Source organism: Heloderma suspectum, chromosome 1, assembly GCF_057233095.1.
Source record: "Heloderma suspectum isolate Gila_16-S chromosome 1, 16-S_ref, whole genome shotgun sequence".
Classification (NCBI taxonomy): Eukaryota; Metazoa; Chordata; class Lepidosauria; order Squamata; family Helodermatidae; genus Heloderma; species Heloderma suspectum.
The window spans coordinates 216018221-216041594 of NC_139458.1; the positions used below are offsets into that span (position 1 = coordinate 216018221).

General features: G+C 42.7%; 1 protein-coding gene across 3 annotated transcripts in view; it reads left to right on the forward strand.

The window, feature by feature from the left end:
- The window catches only part of UNC80 (unc-80 subunit of NALCN channel complex), a 168625-nt gene that overhangs the window by 97339 nt on the left and 47912 nt on the right, over positions 1-23374 (forward strand). For all 3 annotated transcript variants that reach the window (XM_084819218.1, XM_084819210.1, XM_084819202.1), the window contains 13 exons: positions 895-1092; positions 1589-1696; positions 4330-4468; positions 4924-5105; positions 7908-8039; positions 10149-10335; positions 10895-11026; positions 12346-12489; positions 13762-13862; positions 16640-16726; positions 18843-19026; positions 20714-20808; positions 22162-22251. In XM_084819218.1, the coding sequence (XP_084675344.1) occupies positions 895-1092; positions 1589-1696; positions 4330-4468; positions 4924-5105; positions 7908-8039; positions 10149-10335; positions 10895-11026; positions 12346-12489; positions 13762-13862; positions 16640-16726; positions 18843-19026; positions 20714-20808; positions 22162-22251 (1779 nt within the window). The remainder of the gene's footprint in view (positions 1-894; positions 1093-1588; positions 1697-4329; positions 4469-4923; positions 5106-7907; positions 8040-10148; positions 10336-10894; positions 11027-12345; positions 12490-13761; positions 13863-16639; positions 16727-18842; positions 19027-20713; positions 20809-22161; positions 22252-23374) is intronic.

Below are 23374 nucleotides of genomic sequence, written 5' to 3' on the forward strand. Positions count from 1 at the left end.
GAAACTCTTGCTACTCAAGGATTTAGTGTCCATAAAATCACCAGAACTTGTTAAGGCAAGTTCAAGCTTACATTTAGGGAAATGTAAACCCACAAAATGAAAAAAGGCAAAATTAAGCTCTTTCTCAGTGACCAGACCCACCCCTCTAATGAAGAGCATATAAGTGTTGCTCAGCTAAATTTACTAGCTTTATTCTCAGCTTTCTGTATTTCACACAGCCATTAGGCAGGTGACCTCTCAATATTTTAGATTTTTCCCATGGCTTTATGTTATATAGCTATGTTCTTTTCCCCCTCACTCTGTTCCCAACTTGTTTCCACCAAAACACAGTATTGGCTCATCTAAAATACTCTTTTGGTGGTGTGGGTAAGGAGATATAGATTTCAAATAACATATTTATTAGGAAAAATGCAGTATTTAGCTTAAACAATGGAAACCTGCACATGAAGAAAGTCCCACCAAGCTTAACATCAGATTTTGACTAGCTTTCCCCCATGTAAACTGTGGGTTGGTATGTTTAAAGAATGTCAGGAACAACAGCAACTTATCAGAACATGAACAGCAGAATTCTCTTAAGTTGTGGTTATTCTTTTGCTGTAATTTCGTGGTCCCTAGGCAGTTTTGTCACTAGGAGGTAGTGTCTAACATACTTGGGCTCCAGTTATGGCTGTAGTATAGTGCACTTTGAGTATGTAAAAAGGTTTGATTTCTATAACCTTCTGCTGTGGAGTGGACATTAGTAAAACAGGCTTCTATTTGCTTCCCACCCACTGTACAGTGAGCTAAGCTGAGTTTATTTTTCTTGTTGAATAGTGTATTCTTTGCAGTCTTCTCTTGGCACAAATGTAGGGCTGTAATTCTACTGAAACCTCTGGGCACACTTTATGTTTCCAGGTGATGATCCTGCTGTGCAACCAGCAGAGTTTCATTTGCACCCACATTGATTACTGCCACCCTCACTGTTACCTCCACCACAGCCGTTCTTGTGCACGCCTTGTCCGGGCCATCAAACTCCTGTATGGAGACACTGTGGATTCACTCAGAGAAAATAACTTACTAAACAATGTCGCTAGGGGCAAAAAACAGAAAGAGGTAAGCAAGCTAATGAAATGCTCAGTTCTTGTCAACATAGATATATATTGCAGATCATTTAAACAAGACTGTTATCTCAGTTACCTAACATGTATTAAGCTTTTGTGTGTGGGTAACTCATAGAGCCTTTTCCAGCATTACATGCTGTCCAGGCAAACCTGTATCACTGTGGTATTTGGATCTGGCCCCAGGGATTGGCAAAAGGAGGGTGTTTGGGCATAACTCATTCTCAGCAGTTCCTGATCACATTCTGAGAGCATGGGGGAAAGCTCTTTAAGGGCACAATCCTATGCATGTTGAGACAGAAAAAGGTCCTACAACTGCCAGCATTCCTCAGCCAGCCTACCTCAGTATGGCTGGGGCATGCTGGGATTTGTAGGACATTTTTCTGTCTAAACATGCATAGGATTGCACCCTAATTAACTATTATTGTTTTGAGTATTGGACGCATAGTAAACACACTTTGAACATTTTTTCAAATCCAATTCTTTTCTAGTGTTCAGACAAGTCATGCTTGAGAACACCCTCCCTGAAAAAAAGAATTTTGGATTCTAACCTTGAAGGGAAGAAGGACTCTGGAATGCTGAAATACGTCAGGCATCAGGTAATGAGTGTGTCTGTCACCTACAAGAAAAATGCATTAATGCAGCCTTCCCCAACCTGATGTCCACCAGAGGTATTGCACTGCAGCTTTGCTGGCTGGGGGATTCTGGGAGATGTAGTCCAACACACCTGGAGGGCACCAGGTTGGAGAAGGCTGTGCTAGTGGAACATCATTATTTTTAGCCTTTCATATGTGTGTCACCAGGTGGGGAAACAGTGTCAGGAATCTTCAGCCTGTGAACGACATTCCTGGCTTCTATAGTTTAAGGGCCAATTCTTTCAAGTGAAATCTGGTAATGCTGTACATGAGGTAGTATATTGGTTGTCCACAATTTGCACTACCTGCAATTAAAACATGGCTTATCATTACGTGCAAACAAGGTCAATCAGTTGAGACTATGGTTGTCGAGTAATGAGCTTTCCATCTGACAATCTTGTCTCCATGAGCAGACACTGACTGGGTTCGCATGACATGACAACCCACCATGGGCATCCAGCCACGGTGTGTTGTCCAAATCCAGCATCTTTTCCTCAGGGGTGGCTTAATTTTCACGAACAAACCACCCAGAGAACCCATGTCTTGTTGTAGGGTTGTTCGTACCCATGGTAGGTTCTTATATTGCTTGAACCCGGGAGAGGGACTTTATTGTGGGTTCCTGAGATCGGCTACAGAGCTGCTTGGCAAGAGTGGCAAAAAAGCCTGTGCTGCTCTTTGTGATCTCGCCAGTGCTGCCTCTAGCCTCCCTTGCAGTGACTGCCCCTCCACTGATGCCCAAACAGCACTTTGGAGGGACTGTGACTTGTTCGCCACCTTTAAAAAAAAAACATTTTTGGTGTTTCAGGAGTACGCAAATGTGTTCGTAATCCCCCCCTCTTTCACAAATGTGCAAGAGTGCACTTTTGCCTGTCTAATATGTGTAGTCTTGCCTTCTCAATGTCCTCGTACGTTGCAGCTGTCAGTGGGAGCCCCAAAGTGGACTAGGTAACATACAAGGAAATCAACAAGGCAAGACTGTAGATAAGCTAATTTGCACACAGTTGACGAGGACCAGGGGGATAATAATACTAAGGCACAGGAGAAACCCATTTGCGCAGTCGAGAGGCACTGAAAAAGGGGGGGAAATGCAAGAGCAGTAAGTGCACCAAAGAGGGGAGGGATAATATCTCCCATTTGGCAATGTAATCCTCTTGCTTTTAAGTGTTGAACTGACATTTGTCAGTGTACTCCCCACATTCAATACTTCCCTGAGTTTCCAGCAAATCCAGAAAGGGGAGATATTGGCTCCCCCGACCCTTTTTGCAGCTCTTTTTCGGAGCAGTCACTGCAGTAACCGCAGCAGTAACTGCTCCGTTCGCCAGTTTTTGACCTGATGTAGACCAGGACAATGACAGAACAGGGAAATCAGGCAAAAATCACGACATAGCAGTAGAACGTGGGGGAATTTAGTGCAATGTCCCCAACAGCTGTCAGGTGCTCCTGCATGCTTGCACAAGAGGAACAGTACGATATTTAACAAAGTAACTTGGGAACAGAGTAGCTACTGATGAAACAAGGTGGCGAAAGAAAACCTCAGTGTTGAGAGGGGGCCAGGGCGAGGAGACAAGACAGCTTTTGCTACAAAGGCATCTGGGATAAGGACTGAGGGGGAAGAAGGGGGAGAACAAGCCACAGCAAACCCTCTCGTCTGTTGGGCATACCGTGGCTTGTTCAGCGAACAACCAGCCCACCAATGCTTATTCGCAGGGTGGCTTAGCAAAAAACATTGAAAAATAAAGCTAGAAGTTATTGAAGAATATTGGCGTTAATAAGACTGGGATTCTCAGTGATATTCCAGAAATGCCTAGATTTCTCAAAACTCCTCAAGGACAATGAAAAGTAAAAAGCATTCACATGACATTCATGATTTGTTGCATTTCTTTTGGCAGAGAAGTCAGAAGTGAATTGGCTTACTATCGGTCCATTCATGGAAAGCTGTTTGCCAATAATTTGTGTTCATTTTGCTTAACTGTGGGAGAGGTCAAGGATGAAATAATAAATCTAATTAGTACAATCATTAATTAAGCTTGATCATAATAACGTAATAAAAATACGGATCTTTAATCAGATATATATCAGGTTTTATGAAAGGGCTTTCTGTGTTAATGGCAGTGTTGCAAATGAAGTACATACTTCTCGGTACACACATTGGATTTTAGATGACTGTCCATCCAAACAAGCATGTTGGCCATGATCCAGTATTGCATTCATGGAATTCTGCCTATGTAGAGTCTTCCCATTTTTTCCATGACATAGGAACTCTTTGGTGTGCTAGAAAACTCGGAGTTTTGCCCTTTCATAGAAGAATAGGAAACTGCTGTTTGGGCCAGACACTGAAACGTAGCCGATGTATCTGTGCTGTCTAATATAGGCAACTAGATCTTCATTGAATAACCTCAGATTTTGACCTGTGTTGGCTTTCTGTAACATTTAATTTAATCAGTTAAGTAAGAGATGGGTGACGTAGAAGCAGGACTGACTGAACTTACTAGTATATAAGCCATATTCAGCTCGGCAGTACGTCAAAATAAACATGTTTATGACTGGGCTTTTAATTAGTTATACCCTATCATACTGCTTGATTTCATTTTCTGCAGGTGATGAGTTTGTCGCCAGCACCTTTATCACTGTTAATCAAGGCAGCTCCCATCCTCACCGAAGAGATGTATGGGGACATCCAGCCAGCAGCATGGGAGTTACTACTCAGTATGGATGAGCACATGGCTGGTGCAGCAGGTAAGAGGGTCACATCCCAAAGGTGCAGTCAGGCATGCAAAATGGGTGACATCTGCTTGGAGCTGATAAGGAGTATTACAATTTCCCCAATCAGTTTTGGATCTTAACATTTTTCTATTGGTACAAATGATGCTCAGCATTCTGTGAGTCCCGCCTATGCACACACACATTGCCACCTTCTCTTCCTGCTGTTGACTGCATGTGGTTTCCATGCTTTTTCTGACATAAAAGTGCTTCTCACAGTGGAAATTCATAACAAATGGAACGGCCCACAGTAGCTGCCCATTTGTTATCAGATCTGCTCTTAAAACACCAGTTTGCAAACCCATCTACTCAAAGGACCAACCCAAGGCACATTTCCACCCCACATCCTCCAGTACTGCTTTTAAACTGTAAAAAAATGATGTTTCCAGGTTGTGAAATGTACCGGTTCCTGAAATATTTGCTTCTTGCAGCTGCCATGTTCCTTCTGTGTGCTGTGAAGGTGCCAGAGGCAGTATCTGATATGCTGATGTCTGAATTTCATCACCCTGAGGCAGTGCAAAGGTTGAATGCCATTCTCAAGTTCCACACTCTCTGGAGATTTAGGTATCAAGTCTGGCCTCGGATGGAGGAAGGAGCTCAGCAGATCTTTAAGGTAAATTATGACACTGTCTTGTATCATTCAGAGTTGCAATTGTGGCACCAGGATATCAATGCACTCCTATGCATGTCTACCGAGAAATAAGTCACAGTGCGTTCAGTGAGACTTATCCCCAGTTAAGTGTGTATAGGATTGTACCTAAACTTTAAAAATTCAGGTTTCTGTCATTTTTCCATGCAACATACCAATTGGACTTTGAATTATATATCCACTTGATTATATAATAGATGATAAAACTTATCAAGATAGAACAGGAAAAGTGTAAGAAAAACTCAACTTTTAAACAGTGGTTACAGTTAACACACTGTTGACAAATTTTAAGCCGTCTGAAACTTTCTGTAGTAATCATTTGGAACTGGGTTAAGATCGGATTATCCTAATTCCCATATTGCATCTGTTTTGGGGGGAGCAAGGATCAGGAGTGTATAAGCTAGTACAAAATTACCCAGAGAGAAGATATCGGCTGTAAGTGACTTGGCACTGAGGGAAACATAGCTTGTCCTTGAAAACCATCTTAGTTCACATTGTTAATTACAGCATTTAAAATAAAAATTAATGAAGCTGGGCAGTGGTGAAGTCATGGCCAGAAAATGGCAGGTTAGACCAGATCATCTGACTCCCAGTGGTGCAGTTAGAGCCAAGGTCCATGGAAAGCTATCTGGGGAAAAAAAAACCCTTTAGGTTGGTCTTGGCAAAATACAGAGAGAATATGCTAAAAAACATCCATCAAGGTACCTTATAAGTTATATATATAGTACAGCAAACACATTGGGGGGTGGGGAACAAGGTAGAATTTTTCTTCCATATGTGGTGGGACGTGAGTGAGAAATGCTGATATAGCATTTTTGAACAATGCTGTAAAATTGTAAAACAAACTGTACATTGTAATCCAAAAATAGCTTTGCTCTCAATATTTGTTGATTTGAATGAAAGTCTACCCTAAAGAACTATTAATGTTTATGTTTGGCACTATGAGACAGATGTGGACTATTAATTAATTATTGGTACAACCAACTCTGGAACATTGTATTAGTGGAGAGGTTAACTAAACAACTGAGAGTAGTTAGTAAAAATACAGAAAGAATTAGACAATTTCTCTGAAACATGGTATTGTTTTATTAAGTGTATAACCCAGAAAGACAGAAACAGAATTCCACCAAATACCCCTGGAATACTGCAGAGGTACATATTTATATGATTTTATAGACCCGTAATTCTCCCTTGTGAACTTCTAGAAAATACCTGTGATTTATAACTGGAATGAAATAACAAGTAACCCCCTATCTTATAGCTTGTTGATTATACTTCTTTGTTAATTTATATGATGAAATACAGTAAAATATATTTTCTAAAATAACAAAGTTAGGGTTCAGGCTTGTGTTCTCTGGAAACCAGGACAGACTTTGGTTCAGGAAACTCTGTCTCCAAATGTTGGTGCGATCCATGAATACAAGGGCGTTCTTCACATGGAGCTTTTATATATGCGATTGAGATTGCTCCCTCACGGAAGTTTGTGGGCTCTTTACATGATGCCGTGACCCTCCAGGGCATCTCCTGCACTAAATGCCCTTGGTTACATTTTTAAATAAATCGCAGGTAATGAGCTATCAAATTACCCCGTTGTGTTCCGCTTGAGTTCCCTCCGTGAAAAGAGGGAAAGTGGCAAGAAGAGGAGCGAGATTAGTGAAAGATAATGGAAGACACAGATACGGGGAGAATGAGGAGGAAAGGGAAGGGGGAAAAGGAAGCGGGTGAAAAAGAGATTCGTTGTGATCCTGCGTTTAAAACAGAAGTAGAAAGCCCCATTTTAAATGCAGGATTTCAGGCTGGTGTAGAGATGCCCTCTCTGATGAGAAAAGGCACTCTGCTTTCCACAAGCTAGGATAAACACAACAGAAGATTCAGACTCCAAGATCTCATATCAGCTTAAGATATGTTCCAGGGCCTGATACTAGAGTCTATGCTCTTGGACCAAAGTTAGGTTTTTTCTCTCTTTTATTTGAGGTGGCTTTGACAGTGCCTTGGCCACACAAAGTGAGAGAGTATGGTCTATTTCCCCTGGGCAGGGAACAATTTGGGATTCACTCTTTATCCATTTATTGTAGTTATCTTAGCAAATAAATTAGTAGCCCTAACAGTTCATTAAAAAGAGGTTACTTCAACGAATTATTTGCATTTGTTTCATCTATAATAATAAAAGAGGATGTGTATCTGTCTGTCTGTCCATCCATTAATCGGTCAGCATCATAGTGCCAAGAATGTGAAACCTAGACATTTGAAACTTGGCGTTCATACTAAGGGGACCCTATGAACGTGCACCTCAGGGTAATTTTAATTAATTTTAATGTTTCCATGTGGTTGAAGCCTGCAGTAATATCTTCAGCCTCTAGGGGCAGTTCATACAGTTTGAAGGTAGGGGAGATTAATAGGCTGAGGGACAGAGTTATATGCCTGACTCCTACTGTGGGGCAGCCCCTTCCTTCAGGTGAATGGAGTGGACAGACCCCTTCTTGATGGCTGTATTAAGGATGGCTTCACTCAGATGGGGCAGCCACCTCCAGTTCTGAGAGCTGTGTAGGTTTGCTTGAAGGCATAGCTGCATCAAACTAAGGGTTGTGTCAGCCTGTACGAAGCTGGGTTATATAAAGAAACCTCTGCACTCTGATTCCATCTTTATTCTATGAATAGAATTAAATGGCCTGGCATATTTGGACTCTGAAACATTTCCCCTTCCTTGAAGGGATGATCTTCAGCACAGATGGTGATGTGTTTTTTTCTGTTGGTCTGCTTTTCTAGATTCCTCCACCAAGCATTAACTTTACCCTGCCATCCCCAGTACTGGGAATGCCATCTGTCCCCATGTTTGACCCTCCATGGGTTCCACAATGCAGTGGAAGTGTACAGGACCCCATTAATGAAGATCAATCTGTAAGTAAAAAGCTCCTGGCAGTAGGCAACTGCATGTTATAAATGAGAAGTTGCTTGTGGAGAAAGTGAGAAGCTGAGAAAAGATATAAAAGGCAAACTAATAATGTCTTAGGAAATAACATAGAAATAAATGTTAATACAGTTCATAGAGCCTGAAAAATAATACAGTTGGGTTGGGGTGGATTTTCTTGTGACTATTGATGGTGCTCTCATGGAATTAATTATTGTTAGTAGTAGAAGTATTAATGCTATCAATATTGATATTAATTAGAACTATAATCTACCTAATCTGAAATAGCTCTAGGCATATTAGATCAGAAACACAACCATAAATACCTATTATAACAGCTATTAAAAATATCCAAGACAAAAAGACCAAGTCTAGAGATAAAAATGTAGAATGCCAATACACTGAATTCAAGAAATGTTGTTACTAAAAAGAGACATAGTAGATTAATAAAAAATGATCCAATTAAAAATATTGTACATTTAGGAATTCTGCAGCTCTCCTCCAGATGTCCAGTTCTATATGACAAATGGGGCCCTGCAACAAAATGCATTGCTCTTCATTGAACATGTGAGGGAGGGGCAGCAAGCCTCCATTCATTGGCTGCCCCATACCTATGTAGCTGCTGACGTTCGTATCTACTTGCGGCGGGACTCGCCCACCCCACCCCAACTAATGCAGCTTCAGTTAACATATACACTGCAAAAGCAGAGGAATACAGAACCGCGTGTACCATGGAAAGAGCTAATTTGATTCTGTGAAAATGCGGATTTTGCCCAAATCGCTTCACAAAGCGTTTCCATTTAGGTCAGCCCCCAGTGCAACCAAATGCAAGACAGGGAGCAGGGATAGAGCATATACATAATGCTCCTGAGATTGAGTGGGGACTGACTTTGTAGATTGGGTCTCAATCACAAAGGCACATCAAAAAGAATTGTGGATACCTATTCCACACTTTCTTTCCCTGAAGACTTAACTCTTACTGGCTCTCTTTTTATATTCTCCTCCCTTAAAACCAAAAGTACTGTTTCAGACCTGAAGAAATAAAACTTAACTGGGGAAAGGAAACTGAAACTTAACCAGGGAAAGGAAACTATTCCTCTCAGGAATACCCTCTCCCAACAAAAAAACTCCGGTCCCCTAGGTTTGATCTTTTTCTTTTGCTTCCCTCTGTTGGCCTCAAACTTTCACAGTCCCACAACAAAATGCTGTAGTGTATCCCTGGCATGTATGTATTAGTTGAGCTGAGGGGGTTGAAAAAACAAAAGTTAGCATCATTGACAGGAGTCCCTGCTTGAACTTGGGTCTTACTTCATATGCAAGATGTATGTATGTATGTATGTATGTTGTTTTTGAACAATTAAAAGCCGGAACCAGTCCGCATGCAAGTCAATGGAGCTTGAGGTGTCTCTGTGTAATTTAATGGTTGTTTGGGCATGGGAGGACATCTGGCATGGATTCCAATAAACTGGAATTTGAAAAGGCTCTCTTCTGTCTCCATAACCCCAGTCCTCTGCTGCTCTTCCAGTTTGGGGGACATACCTTGGTTGTTTCAATCAGTGTGTGTTCTCATACTGAGACAATATAAGGCGTTAGAGGAAGAATCTGCACTTTGAATTGAGTCTGGGTGCTAACTGGCTGCCAGCAAAATTGGTTGAACCATCCTGCAACACGAAACACAGGAAACAACATAGCATCAGTAGCCATCAGCACCGCTCTGGGTACAGTGCAGACACCAGTGCTGTGATTTACAGTGCAACCCTATGCACATTTACTTGGAGAGAAGGCTCACTGTGTTTCATGGGGTTTACTGCCATGTAAAGGCACACAAGATTGCAGCCCTAACGCATCATTTGTAATGGTGATAGTGTGGACGGGTTGCATGTCTGATGGGGGCAGCCTCTGTTACAAAATCCCTTGTGATGCTTCAGTAGTTTCCCTAGGTGTGATGGAAATTAGGGTTGAGCTCTGTTGGTTACAGACTTTGTCAAGACACTCGCCATCTCTCTTTAACTAACTGCAATATTTTGCACCTGATTTAAACTGACTGTGCTCGATAAAACCCAGGCCAACTCCACATTTTTTCAATGCTTTGCTTACAGAAATCATTTTCAGCCCGGGCAGTGTCACGCTCTCATCAGCGAGCAGAGCACATTCTGAAGAACCTGCAGCAAGAAGAAGAGAAAAAACGTCTGGGCCGAGAAGCTAGTCTGATCACTGCCATTCCCATCACGCAGGAGGCTTGTTACGAGCCCACATGTTCCCCAAACTCGGAGCAGGAAGAGGAAGGTGCGCTCTAGACACAGGAGTGACCTCCTAGAGGTTGATAAGGCCATAATAGTAATCCAGAGCTGGTGCATGTATTGAAGAAAAGGTTGATCCAATAGCAGCCACAGAGCCCCAAATCTGGATTGGGACTACAGCAGGGCCAAAGGGTTAGCACCCCTTTCTACCTCACCACAGTCTCAATCTGGATCCCTCCACTGCCTCCAGTTTTAAAAAATGGTGTGAATAATGTTATGTCTGTTTTGGTCCTTATAAGATACCTTTTCTTCCACACTGAGCTCTAGCATTCCTTCTACCCATTGTTCAGAAATAAGAGAATGTGGAGACTTCCAGCATTGTAACATCAATCTCTTTGCTTCTAAAGAAGGCCATCGAACCTATAAAATCTTATTTAGAAAACACACATAAATATGCACTGTAACCTAGGTCCAACTACAGTATTTTTTTTAATCAAGTCTGTTTTTGCTCTGTTGTTGTAGATCAGTACCATTGCAGTAGATCAGTGGTAGATCCCTTGTAGAATTTATAGACCAAAGTTCACATCTTCTATTTGTTTTGTCAGTAGAAGAAGTTTCCAACCTGGCATCTCGCCGTCTGTCTGTGAGTCCATCATGCACTTCCAGCACGTCTCATAGGAACTACTCCTTTCGTCGTGGCTCAGTTTGGTCAGTGCGTTCAGCAGTCAGTGCTGAAGGTATGACAGCTATAGATCAAATATTAATTGTCATGTTAAATGTCTCCTCAAACTTCTGTTGCTTTATTTATTTAATTATACTGGACTCTTCAGTCAAAGAGGCTCCCAGAGCAGCTTACCTAAGATCAATACAAACAGACAGTCTGTTTGTATTGGAGGCTTATAATCTAAAACAAATGCAAAAGGAAAAAGTCAGGGGGAAGGAAGAGAAAAACAAGCAAAATGAGGCAACAATTCTTAAAGTTACATTGTAGTTTTTATAATAACTACCTGGGATAGAAATAGTTCAGGCATGGAGCTAAATGGAGCTGGTGTCCCAGCAGAGCTGATGGAATGGCTCTGCAGTCCCATTTCTTCCTCTGCTGCAGCCTGATGAAATGGTTGCTGTCAAGGTGACAAATGAGGGAGGGAGGGAGGGAGGAACCTGTTGGAGCTCGTCTCTCAGCAGAATTGATGGAGTGGCCCTGCTTCTTATCTCTCTCTGTTGCAGTCAGGTGGAATGGATGTTTGGTGATGGTTGAGGGAGGGAGGAGCCTGATGAAACTGGTCTGCCTTATTTATATATAACCTTAGGGCTGATTCAGGAATTCAAAAGAAGCAGGGATTTCAGTCGAATAACATGCTTGAATTATGTTTATATTATGTTCATTGTGTGTGTGTGTGTGTGTGTGTGTGTGTGGAGGAGGAGGAGGAGGAGGAGGAGGAGGAGGAGGGGCGGGGCGGGGCGGGGGGGCTAGTGTGTTCTCCAAAGGATTATCTCAAGGTAAGTCTGTGAATCTGCCTTGTGGATGTTATTTTAGGCCCATTTCATTATTCTAACAGTGCAGCTGTTTATGGAGACTCATACAAGGAGGCCACTGGTCTGTATAGTTAACTGTCTATAAAACAGCGCCCATGTTGGTTAGGCCAAATTTGCTCAGGTGATTAAAGTCTTCCATTTTTAGTTGGCTTCTCTCACGTAGTTAAGTTTGTTTCAACAACCCATTTAAGCACCACATTCCAGAAGCTGGAAAGCACACAGAACTCTCATGGCTCTAGTGGCAACCACACCTCTGGGATATCCTATGAATCAGGCCTTAGAAGCAAAGATTCAGAATAGTGATTCATGCCTTGAAATTCCCTACTCCTTTTCTGAATGTGTGAATTATCTCTCAGTCAGTACTGGGTTAGAGTGCAACATAGGATTTTGTTTCTTTCTCTATGTTCTCAATGTTTTTCTCCTGTTAAACCCAAAGATTCATTATGAACAGCTGCAGATGGAGATCCATAACTAAGTGTGGAGGGGGCTTCACTGACACTATGTCTATTTCTTTTTCTAGATGAGGAACACACAACAGAGCATACCCCAAATCATCATGTCCCCCAGCCCCCGCAAGCAGTCTTCCCAGCCTGTATCTGTGCAGCTGTGCTCCCCATTGTTCACTTAATGGAAGATGGAGAAGTCCGGGAGGATGGAGTAGCAGGTGTTGTTATATGTGAAAGATTTCTGGAATATTTAAAACAGTATGAAACTCTTAAAACATTTACACTGGTTTTAGCACTTTATAGGGATTCTGTGATGATCCAGTCCTGACAAATGTCTTTGCTGCTGCTAGGTCTGGTTTAAGCCTTTCTTCCCAGTAAGTGTATCATATCCCTGATACTAAGCTTGCTTCCAAAGTAGCTCTTTTCTCTGGAATTGCCATCTTTTGTTCATTCACTTTTTACAAAGATCTCAGACATCATTGTCAAATCATTATATTGCAGTGTTTTTCTGGGTTGTCTTCGGCTGAATCTACACATAGCATTTATACCATTATCATACCATTATCATAACTATTGGTACACATGACACCAATGGGCACCAATAGTTATGAAAATGGTATGATAACAGTATAACTGCTATGTGTAGATTCAGCCTTCCTGTATTCTTTCAGACCTGTCTTGTGGTGAGGTTTTCTACAGTTGCAGTGCCAGCTTGTCTAGTGTGCTATTGAGACTTCTAAGGGTTACTGTGCTTTTATTCAAAAGCTTCCTGTTTGGAGGTTCACTACAAAAGAAAAAACCCAGAAAAAAATAATAGGAGGAAACCATCAATTGACTTGCTCCCTCCTGCAGAGAATAGAAGCTGACTAAATAAGAGGCAATTAAGGCAATTCATCACTAATCCCCCAAGAAGCAATAAAATGGGCTGAACCTGCAAGGAGGAAGCTTTGAATTAACATGGGAAAGGACCTTTACTGGATATGACTTACTTGTGAGTAAATATTGTAACAGGAACTTTCCCATGCCAAAGGGCATCACTAGATAACGTAGCACTTTAGTAAGACTGCAATTCTGAGCACACTTACCTGGGTCTTACTTCCAAGTGGACATAGATAGGATTGTGCTGCAGGTGTGGAACTTCCATTTAACTCCACATCAGGCTAATTTGGAAAAGCAATGCCTCAGCAGTGCTTAAAGAGCTTTAGTATGGAACCAGCCTAAGTTTTATACATAACTTATGCTGATACTTTAAGCTATACAGTGCACGTGGAAAGGGTATGTGGATGAAAAAGGAGTAAACACAAAAATCAAATTGTTTTCTAGGCACAGGAGGCTGGGGCGGAGGTTGGACCAGCTGAGATAATAAGTGCAGCAGACCTGGGCCTACTTCAATAGATGTTTCGTCTAGAGGTGCCAGTGAAGGTTTCTTTAAAATTTACTCTTCCCTGAAATCAGGCCAAGACTAGCTGTCTCCTTTCGTCTTTGTGCAGTGAGTGCTGTGGCTCAGCAAGTCCTATGGAACTGTCTCATTGAAGATCCTTCTACAGTTCTTCGGCATTTTCTGGAGAAACTAACAATCAGCAATCGACAGGTAGAGGCCCTACTTTATAATATATACACTTAAAAGAACTCAAAGGCTGCATTTGGATGTAACAATAAATTATGGTTTATTGTTACGTGAATGAGCCTCAGCTTTGTGTGCTCTCCTTCCCTTCTCCTTCGCCAGCATGGCTGCAGGGAGTTTGGAAGTTTTTGCCTCTGTTTTAACTAATCACAAATCAGCATTATGCCCTAACTAATGGTGCCCTAATTAGGACTAACCAAACTGTGGTTAGTCTGAACTATGCTTTACTGAAACAAGCCAACTTCAAACTTATGGCTTGTTTCAATAAACCATAGTTAAGATTAACCACATTTTAGGGTTCTGATGTAGCTCCACAGTGTGGTTAATTGATGACAGAGGTGAAAGCTTCTAGTCTCTTCATAGCCATGCCAGAGGAAGAGGTGCAGAGCACATGGGTCCAAGGCTCATTCACGTAAGAATAAACCATAGTTTATTATGTCCAAATGCAAGCAAAGAATAGAACTGGTCAAAACACTTTTAAGACAAGATTGGGCATTTAGCAGACCAGGGTCTATATCTAGACCTTCAGTCCAGCTTTTATGGACTGTGGATTTAGCTGTCCTATAAAGGAGAATGCTCTCATCATTTATTTATTTATTTACAACATTTGTATACTGCTCCACATCTAAACAAATTCCGGAGCGGTGAACAACAAGAGATAAAATGAACAAACGATGAAACATGATATTAAATCTATTTAAAAAACAGAGCGCCAATAAAACCGAAGCTGGTTATCCAAGGAGGACTTCCTAGAAAACAGCTGTTTTCAGGAGGCGCCAAAAGCAACCCAGTGTTGGTGCCTGCCTGACCTCCAGAGGCAAGGAGTTCCATAGGATGGGAGCCACCACACTGAGGGCTCTTCTTCAGGTGGACTCCAGTTGGGCCATAGGTCCATGTGGAACCTCCAGGAGCAAGCCCTCTGATGGCCTCAGTGATTGGGCAGGTTGGTACGGGAGAAGGCGCTCTCTCAGGTATCCTGGTCCCAAGTTGTTTAGAGCTTTGTACACTTGTACCAAAACCTTAAACCTGGCCCAGTAGCAAATAGGCAGCCAGTGCAGTTCCCTCAGCAAAGGAGTTGCATGCTGAAAAGGGGCAATTACTGATAACAGCCGAGCTGCTGCGTTCTGCACTAATTCCAGTTTCTGGAGCAGCCTTAAGGGCAGCCCCACATAGAGCGCATTGCAGTAATCCAGTCTTGAGGTTACTAGCACCTGTACCACTGTGGCCAAGCTATCCCTGTCCAGGAGAGGCAGTAGCTGGTGAACCAGCCAAAGATAGTAAAAGGCTCTCTAAGCTGTCATGGCCACTTGGGCCTCCAGCAGCAATGATGGATCTAGGACTACCCCCAAACTGCGGACCTGATCTTTCAGAAGGAGTGCAACCCCATCCAGAACAGGCAACGAGCCTATATCCTGGTCTCGGGAACCACTCACCCACAGGGCTTCCATTTTGCCAGGATTCAGTTTCAGTTTGTTGGTCTTCATCCAACCCATTACTGGGTCTAGGCACTGATCCAGGACTTGCACAGCCGCACCTGATTCAGATGTCACATGGAGACAGAGCTGTGTGTCATCAGCATATGGATGGCACTTGGCTCCAAGATCCTTAATGACCACTCCCAATGGCTTCATATAGATGTTAAATAACACTGGGGACAGGATGGTACCCTGCGGAATCTCATAGCTCATTTGCCAAGGAGCCGAGGAATGGTCACCCAGTATTACTCTCTGAAATCAGCCCCACAAGTAAGACAGGAACCACTGTAACACAGTGCCTCCAATGCCCATCCCACAGAGTCAATCCAGGAGGATACTGTAGCTGATGGAATCAAAAGCTGATGAGAGATTGAGCAGAATTAGCAGAGTTACACTCCCCCTGTCCCTCTCTCAATAAAGGTCACCATCAGGGCAACCAAGGTTGATTCAGTCCCACAACCAGGTCGAAACCCAGACTGGAACGGGTGTAGATAATCAGTATCCTCCAATAGTCCCTGCAGTTGTTCTGCCATGATCCTCTCCAGTACCTTCCCTAAGAAAGGGGTACTTGCAACTGGGCAGTAGCTGTCTAAAACCATTGGGTCCAGAATGGGCTTCTTCAGGAGTGATCACAGTACTTCCTCCTTAAGGACAGCAGGAACCACGCCTTCTTGTAGAGAAGCATTCACCACACCCTGGACCCACTCAGTCAGACCTCCTCGGCTACCTTTTATCAGCCAGGAGGGTCAAGGATTGAGAGGGCATGTGGTCGGTCACATTGCTGCAAGCACTTTGTCCACGTCATCAAGCCACAGCAACTGAAGCTGCTCCCACAAAATCAGGCAGGTGGTGGCGTGAGACACCTCAACTGCAACTGCGCCAACAGCAGTGTCAAGTCTGCTATGGAGACAAGCGATTTTGTCCTCAAAGTGCGATAGAAAAGGTCACAGCAGGTCCTTGAGGAGACCAGAGCCCCATTTCCTATCACGAGTAGGAAGGCTCCCCACCTGGTACTGCTGTGCCTTTTAAGAAATGTAATTGGGTTCCTTGCAAGATGAAAAAAGGCGGGATATAAATGAAATAAATGCCTGCCTGCCTGCCTGCCTGCCTGCCTGCCTGCTTAGGACATGATGACTTGGGCCTAGTGGAAGTACTGAAGCATATGTCTTTGTGAATTCATTTGATGGGAAAAGTGAATTAAGGAATGTGAAGAAAGGCTTCAAGCATTTTATAATAAAAACTGAAAAGCAAATCCTGCTCTTGTTCCAGGATGAGTTGATGTATATGCTGCGGAAACTTCTGCTCAACATTGGAGACTTCCCTGCTCAGACATCCCATATCCTCTTTAATTACTTGGTAAGTTGTTCTGAGTCCTCATGGGAACCAAAACTGTCCTCATGGGAATCTACACACCTCTCCAAACATAAACACTGTATGACTTTTAAATTATACTGTCACATTTAGGGCAGAATCCTATGCATGTTTAGATAGAAAAAAGGCCTACAACTCCATGCATTCCCCCACTGCCATGCTGGTGGAGGAATGCTAGGAGTTGTAGGACTTTTTTCTATCTAAACATGCATAGGATTGAACCCTTAGTGTCTCACACTCAGCAAAGTAGTGTAACTCTGTGCTGCTCCTCTCTCACTTTCTGTCAGTGTTTTAAGTGTTTATTTGGCTTCCATTTTCTGAGAATGGAGAGGATAGTTGCATTTTATATTTCCTTTCTCCAGTTGTACAAAATCTCCTCTTGTTTACTACGATGTGTCTTCCTGGAGGACAGTAGTCCAGTGGATAGAAGCCAGGGAAACCCCGGCTCAGTTCTTACTACTGTAGCAGCAGCAGCTCAATAATTAGCATAAAAGTACTGTTTGAGTGTTCAGAGTGCTTCATGTACATTATCCTGTTGTGAACCTTACAGCAGTCCCTTGAAGTAGGTCAGTATTTTTATACCCATACTGCAGATAAAAGGCTGAGCCTGAGAGAGGTGCCACCTACTGAGTCCTGGCAGACCATGGACTTCCTTATTCATAGCTCACTCTCAGAGCCACCACACTAGACCAACTCTTAACAGGCCTGCTAGGAAGCCTGAAGCAAGTCATCTCTTCTTAGACAAAGTTCCTCTTCTGTAAAATGTGATTATTAGAATCCCACTTCACAAAATTGTTTGATGACACATAGCTTTTTTTTTTTTAAGTATACTGTTCACATTGGCTGTGTGTGGTTTTTTGTCCACAGCTCAGAATCCATACTTTATGAACTTGTGGATGAGCACTGTGGCTGTTCATACTTCCCTCACCCCTCCCCTCCTCCTGCTGTGCGCTGGCTTTGGCATGGAGATCCTGGTTTGTGTTAAGCCAGATTCTGGATTATTTTCCTGCTTTATTCATCAACATTAAGGGTGTAACCCTATGCACCTTTAGACAGAGAAAAGTCCTACAACTCCCAGCATTCCCCAGCCAGCATGGGGCGGGGGGAAGTCCTACAACTCCCAGCATTCCCCAGCCAGCATGGGGCGGGGGGAAGTCCTACAACTCCCAGCATTCCCCAGCCAGCATGGGGCAGGGGGAAGTCCTACAACTCCCAGCGTTCCCCAGCCAGCATGGGGCGGGGGGAAGTCCTACAACTCCCAGCGTTCCCCAGCCAGCATGGGGTGGGGGGAAGTCCTACAACTCCCAGCATTCTCCAGCTAGCCATGCTAGCTGGGGAATGCTGGAAATTTTATGGCTTTTTTCTGTCTAAACATGCCTAGTTTGTGCCTTAAGCCAGAGTTCTCCACTTTGGACATGATGTGGAATGCTGACTTAATACAAGCCAGGTTCTCCACAACAAAGCTGGCACATAATAAGAAGGGGACAGGCGAGGAGTCAGGGAGGAGCGCACTGCCACAGTGCTCATCTATGGCCTCGTAAGCCATGTTTTTGAATTATCAGCCAATAATAATAATACCACTTCTTAATATTATTAATATTGACTTATATTTTTAGAATTGTTTACAGTACAAGTTCTTGAAATACTGTTACCGTGAACCTTCCATAATCCAAGAAAATACTGTTTAAAAGTGTTAACAGATACAAGGTGAATGTGGTTCATGTGATGATGTCTGCCTGAGGCTGATAGGCCTGTGATTACCAGAGGAAAATAGAGGAATAAAAACAGCATGGATCCAAAATATGATTTCAAATTTGGGGGACGATCAGTCGCCAAGAATTCAGAAGGTTGCAAAAGAACAGGGTCACTGCCATTGGGATTCAGCACAAAGCCTTTATATCTGCCTGTATTTCATTCACCTGGTTAGGGCAGAACATCCACAATAACTGGTCTGGGAAGAATCACTGATGGTTCCCTTAGCAGCAAAGTGTGCGCTATCAGGGGAGCCTATGTTACCCTGTGAAAACTAAGGGTCTCTAACGTGTATGACCAGTGTGCTCTGTGCAAAACCCAGTGCAATGTGTACCTTTGTGACTTGTAGGTGGGACTGATCATGTACTTTGTGCGCACGCCATGTGAATGGGGCATGGATGCCATTTCAGCTACTTTGACCTTCCTTTGGGAAGTGGTGGGCTATGTAGAAGGACTTTTCTTCAAGGATCTTAAACAGACCATGAAGAAGGAACAATGCGAAGTAAAGCTGTTGGTTACTGCCTCAATGCCAGGTATGGAATCCCCCATTTTTACACACAGTGGGGTCTTTTGCCCGAATTTGCTCTTTATATTGACTGTTGCTGCTGAACCAGTGCTATGTTATCCTTCCTTCCTTCCTTCCTTCCTATCCACTGATACAGATTGAGAACTCTTTCCTTTTTAATTACTTCATGTGAAGGTAAAAACGGGAAGGGGGTGTGGATCATGTTCATGCAAAGCCTGCCCCCAGCATCTCCATTGCCGCCTGCTCAGTCCCTGATCACCCCATGTTCAGGGGAAAGGTCTGAGGGGGGCTTCTGCTCATGTCCTCTTGAATGCAAGTAGAACTCTCTGCGTGATCCAATACCCCTACTTCACCCCCCCCCCCCATTTTTAGCCCTCACATGAGCAGGCTGCATCACGCTTTGGTTAAAGAATTTCCCATTTTAAAACAAAATAATATTTTAAAACCCTCTAAATATATCTCTATTGAGAACTTGGTGCATCCGTGATGGGAGACCTTCTGGCTGATTGGGCCACTTCTCTTGTTCCTCCAACTCCATTGGGCAAACTGACGAGAGAGGATGCATCAATGATCACATTTGGAGTCTTGTGCCCATGTGCAAAAGTGACATTATGTTGTACTATCCCATACATTGAGCCACAATGAGACACCAATGGCCAGAGTTTCAGGAATAAATCCAAAGCAGTTTTGTAATGAGCCAGTACTGTGAATGCTGGACTTTGGGTATGTCTTGCAGATTCTGTATGAGCCATCTCTGCCACATCATGGACCACAGGGACACTGACCCAGCAATGAGCCTCTTTGAAAAAAACATGGCTTTCTTAAGTAATATTGGGCATCTCTACACCAGCCTAAAATCCTGCATTTAAAACGAAGCTTTCTGCTTCCATCTTAAATGCAGGATCACCACTGACTCCCTCTACATGCGCTTCCTTCACCGCCCCCTTCTCCCCGTATCTGAGTCTTCCATTATCTTTCATTGATCTTGCTCCTCTTCTTGCAGCTTTAACTCTTTTCACGGAGGAAACTGAAGTGGAAGACGGATTATCCGCGATCTATTTAAAAATGGAACAAAGGGCATTTAGTGCAGGAGGGTCACGGCAGGGTCACGGCGTCATGTAAAGAGCCCACAAACTTCCGTGAAGGAGCCATCTCAGTTGCAGGATAAAAGCTCCGTATGATGAAGCCCATTGTTTTCTGTATCCACCCCACTGATATTCCTAGAACCTCCCCAGAGGATGCATATAAGATATTAATAATCACAAACACTTCTGTAAATTTAGGAATGACAGAATAAACAGGATTAGTCTGCCTTCCTAGCTATTGGTGTGTCTGAATAAAAGAGTACTTACACGGTGTAGTAGTTAGAGTACTGGACTAGGAGTGATTCAACTCCCAGTGAGCTATGAGGCTCTTGGCTTAACCTACCTCACAGAGTTAGATAAAATGGGGTGTTTGGGGAGAACCCTATACACTGTCCTGAGTTCCTTGCAGGATGGACAGGATATAAATGTTAATGGTTTTTATTTTTACAGGCAAATGCTGAACAGTAGATTCGAAATAATACTTCACCACTTTTACTAACAACTGTGTACCCTCGGGTTAATATTACCAATAGTGTTGGTCTTTTATAGCCAAATATAGTATGACTCAAATTTTGTTAGGACATTATTATATTTTATTGCTTTTTAAAGGCACCAAGACCCTGGTAGTTCATGGACAAAATGAATGTGATATCCCAACCCAGTTACCAGTCCATGAAGACACCCAGTTTGAAGCTCTTTTAAAGGTCTGGATATTATTTTATTAAAACAATTCTGCAAGGCATTTTGATGCCTAGGTTGTCAAATCCACCAGTATTTCAGAACCTTCATGAACCGTCATTTTCTGTCAGAGGGTGTGATGTGGTTCATTAACCACTTGTATGTATCATCAGCTCCGATACAACCACAGTGGTTAGATTTGCTTTGTTTGGTGTAAAACCCATGCATTTCTAGACGTTTAGTTCAAGCAGCTCCCAGTCAGCATGCCAGTTTGCATGGTAGAGGTGTGTATCTCTTTCCTCAATCGCCTGTAACCTGTGAGGTAGGTGCTCTGCAGGGAGATCCATCTATACCACAGCCAAATTCATGTGTTTCATGCCCTCTCAAAAGTGGGGGTGGGAGAGAGAGGAAGATTGTGTAAATAGGGCCATCTTGCATGTAGATCTCCTCATGCAGTACCCACCTCATACATTACTTTAGCTCCATAGAGGGGTACATGGGTGATCCACCATGTGAATTGGAGTGTTGGTCAGATAAGCATCTGCAGTAGGGCTATGATATGAATTCCAGTTCTGATTTGGAAACCTAGTTCAAGATGACACCTGGACTTAAAAAAAATACCAAAGCACCTGGTGCTTATAATTATAACTAACCAGTACCACTTAGATAACAAAGAATTACCCTAATAGCATAGTCACAGTTTGTTTGTTTGTTTGTTTGTTTAGTATTTGATTAGACCTGGTAACTATTATGCACAAGAGAAGAATATGGGTTAAATCCAAGGTCATGCTAGTGGAAGTCCACTAGTGCAATGAGACTTTCTCCCTCTCTCCTTTCCCCCGCAGTCTTCCACACTACCCGAAAATCTTCTTTGGGGAGTTTCCCAGCCCTCCAGAGCAGTGAGTGTGGGATGGAGAGTTGCCCCCTCCCAGTTCCACTGATGGAAGAGTTCTGTCAGTGGAATGATAAGCCTATAAAGGGAAAAGAGGAAGAAAGGGAAAAAGAACAATTTTTGAATCCTTTGGGGGAAAACAGGTTATTTTCATAATCTCGTGCGTTGAATACATACTTTATTTACATAGTACACTTTGTACACAAAAAATTAGCCTATCCTCTTGACAGTACAGGCCTTGAAAGACTTGCAGTTAAAATTCCTGTGTTATGGGCAGGGGAGCAGCGATGTAACCACAGTTCTCGAGGGCAATACATTCTGTACATTTTTAGAATCTAAAATGAATAACTTCCTTGAATGAAAAAGCACACATTTCATTCCAGAACAAAGGTTCTGCCTGAATAAGAGATTTGAAATTATGTCCTGTACACCTGTTGTACAAGTTGATCAACAGATAAAAGTTGATGTTTATTTTTTTCCATCACAGGAATGTCTGGAATTTTTTAACATACCTGAATCCCAATCTTCCAATTATTTTTTAATGGATAAAAGATGGAACCTTATTCATTATAATAAGGTGAGACAAAGTTTTGTGTTCTGATTTTATGTTGCCCTGTATAATATGCACATTGCCCCATCTTGGAAAAGTGATGTAACAAGATATCCTTTGTCTTCCATGTTTGATTTTTAATTAGATGCATTAATTTAATTCATCCAGTCGAAGGGGCAAAAAGATCCATTGAGACAGGTTTTTTTAATGTGCAGAGGCTACGATGGGGAACCGCAGAAAGTGTCCACCAGTGGGGTAGTGGTAAATTTTGAAAGGCAGGCCCCTTATCATGACAATCCCCATAGCCACATCCCATGGAGGTCCTTCTTGTGGGCTGCTCCCGGGCTGTGGAACTCCCTGCCAAGGGAGGCAAGGTTGACTCCCTCTCTGCTGTCCTTCCGCTGGCAGGCAAAGACCTTTTTATTCAGGCAGGCCTTTGGTGTATAAGCTGCTCTGCTGCTGAAGAGGGATTTAACCGATTGGGTTCTGTCTCTCTTTTATTGTTGTGTTTTTAATAGATTTGTTTTTGTGTTAGGTTTTAATTAAGATTCTGTTTTCAATCTGTATTTTATCATTATTAGTCTCCTTGACAACTATTTTTGGCAGAAAGGCAAACTATAACATTCTTAATCAATTAATTAATTATTTGCTACAAACCCTGCCCCCCTCTCCCACCAGACATCCTGCTTTTCTTTTACGCAGTTGTGTAAATGTCACTTTAAGGACGAAAATAATCCAAGAAAAGTTCCCAGATTCTGCGGAAAAGCCCACAGCTCAGCTCACAAATGCAAGCTCAGCCAGGGGCTCTTGGGAAATCCGTCAAGCTTTAAAAGGGCTGGATTTCCCTGGGACGGCCATCCCTACATAAAATACAGACATCCCCCCAAAACCCATTAATAAAATTTGACAAATAAGTTTATAGAGCACAACTGCAGTCCAATATGTAGCTTACCTGGGGCTGAGCGCCATTGAACTCAGTGATGCTTACTTCTGATGGCACAGGTTCAATTTGTAAAACACATTGAACTTTAAGAAATGTTTCAGTTGAAATGGTTTAAGGTTAAGTTGAAATGGTAACGGCTAGCGTGAAGTAGGAGCCCCAACTAAGGAAAGGAAAGAAGTATGCAGCCTTTGTGTGATTATCCTCTGG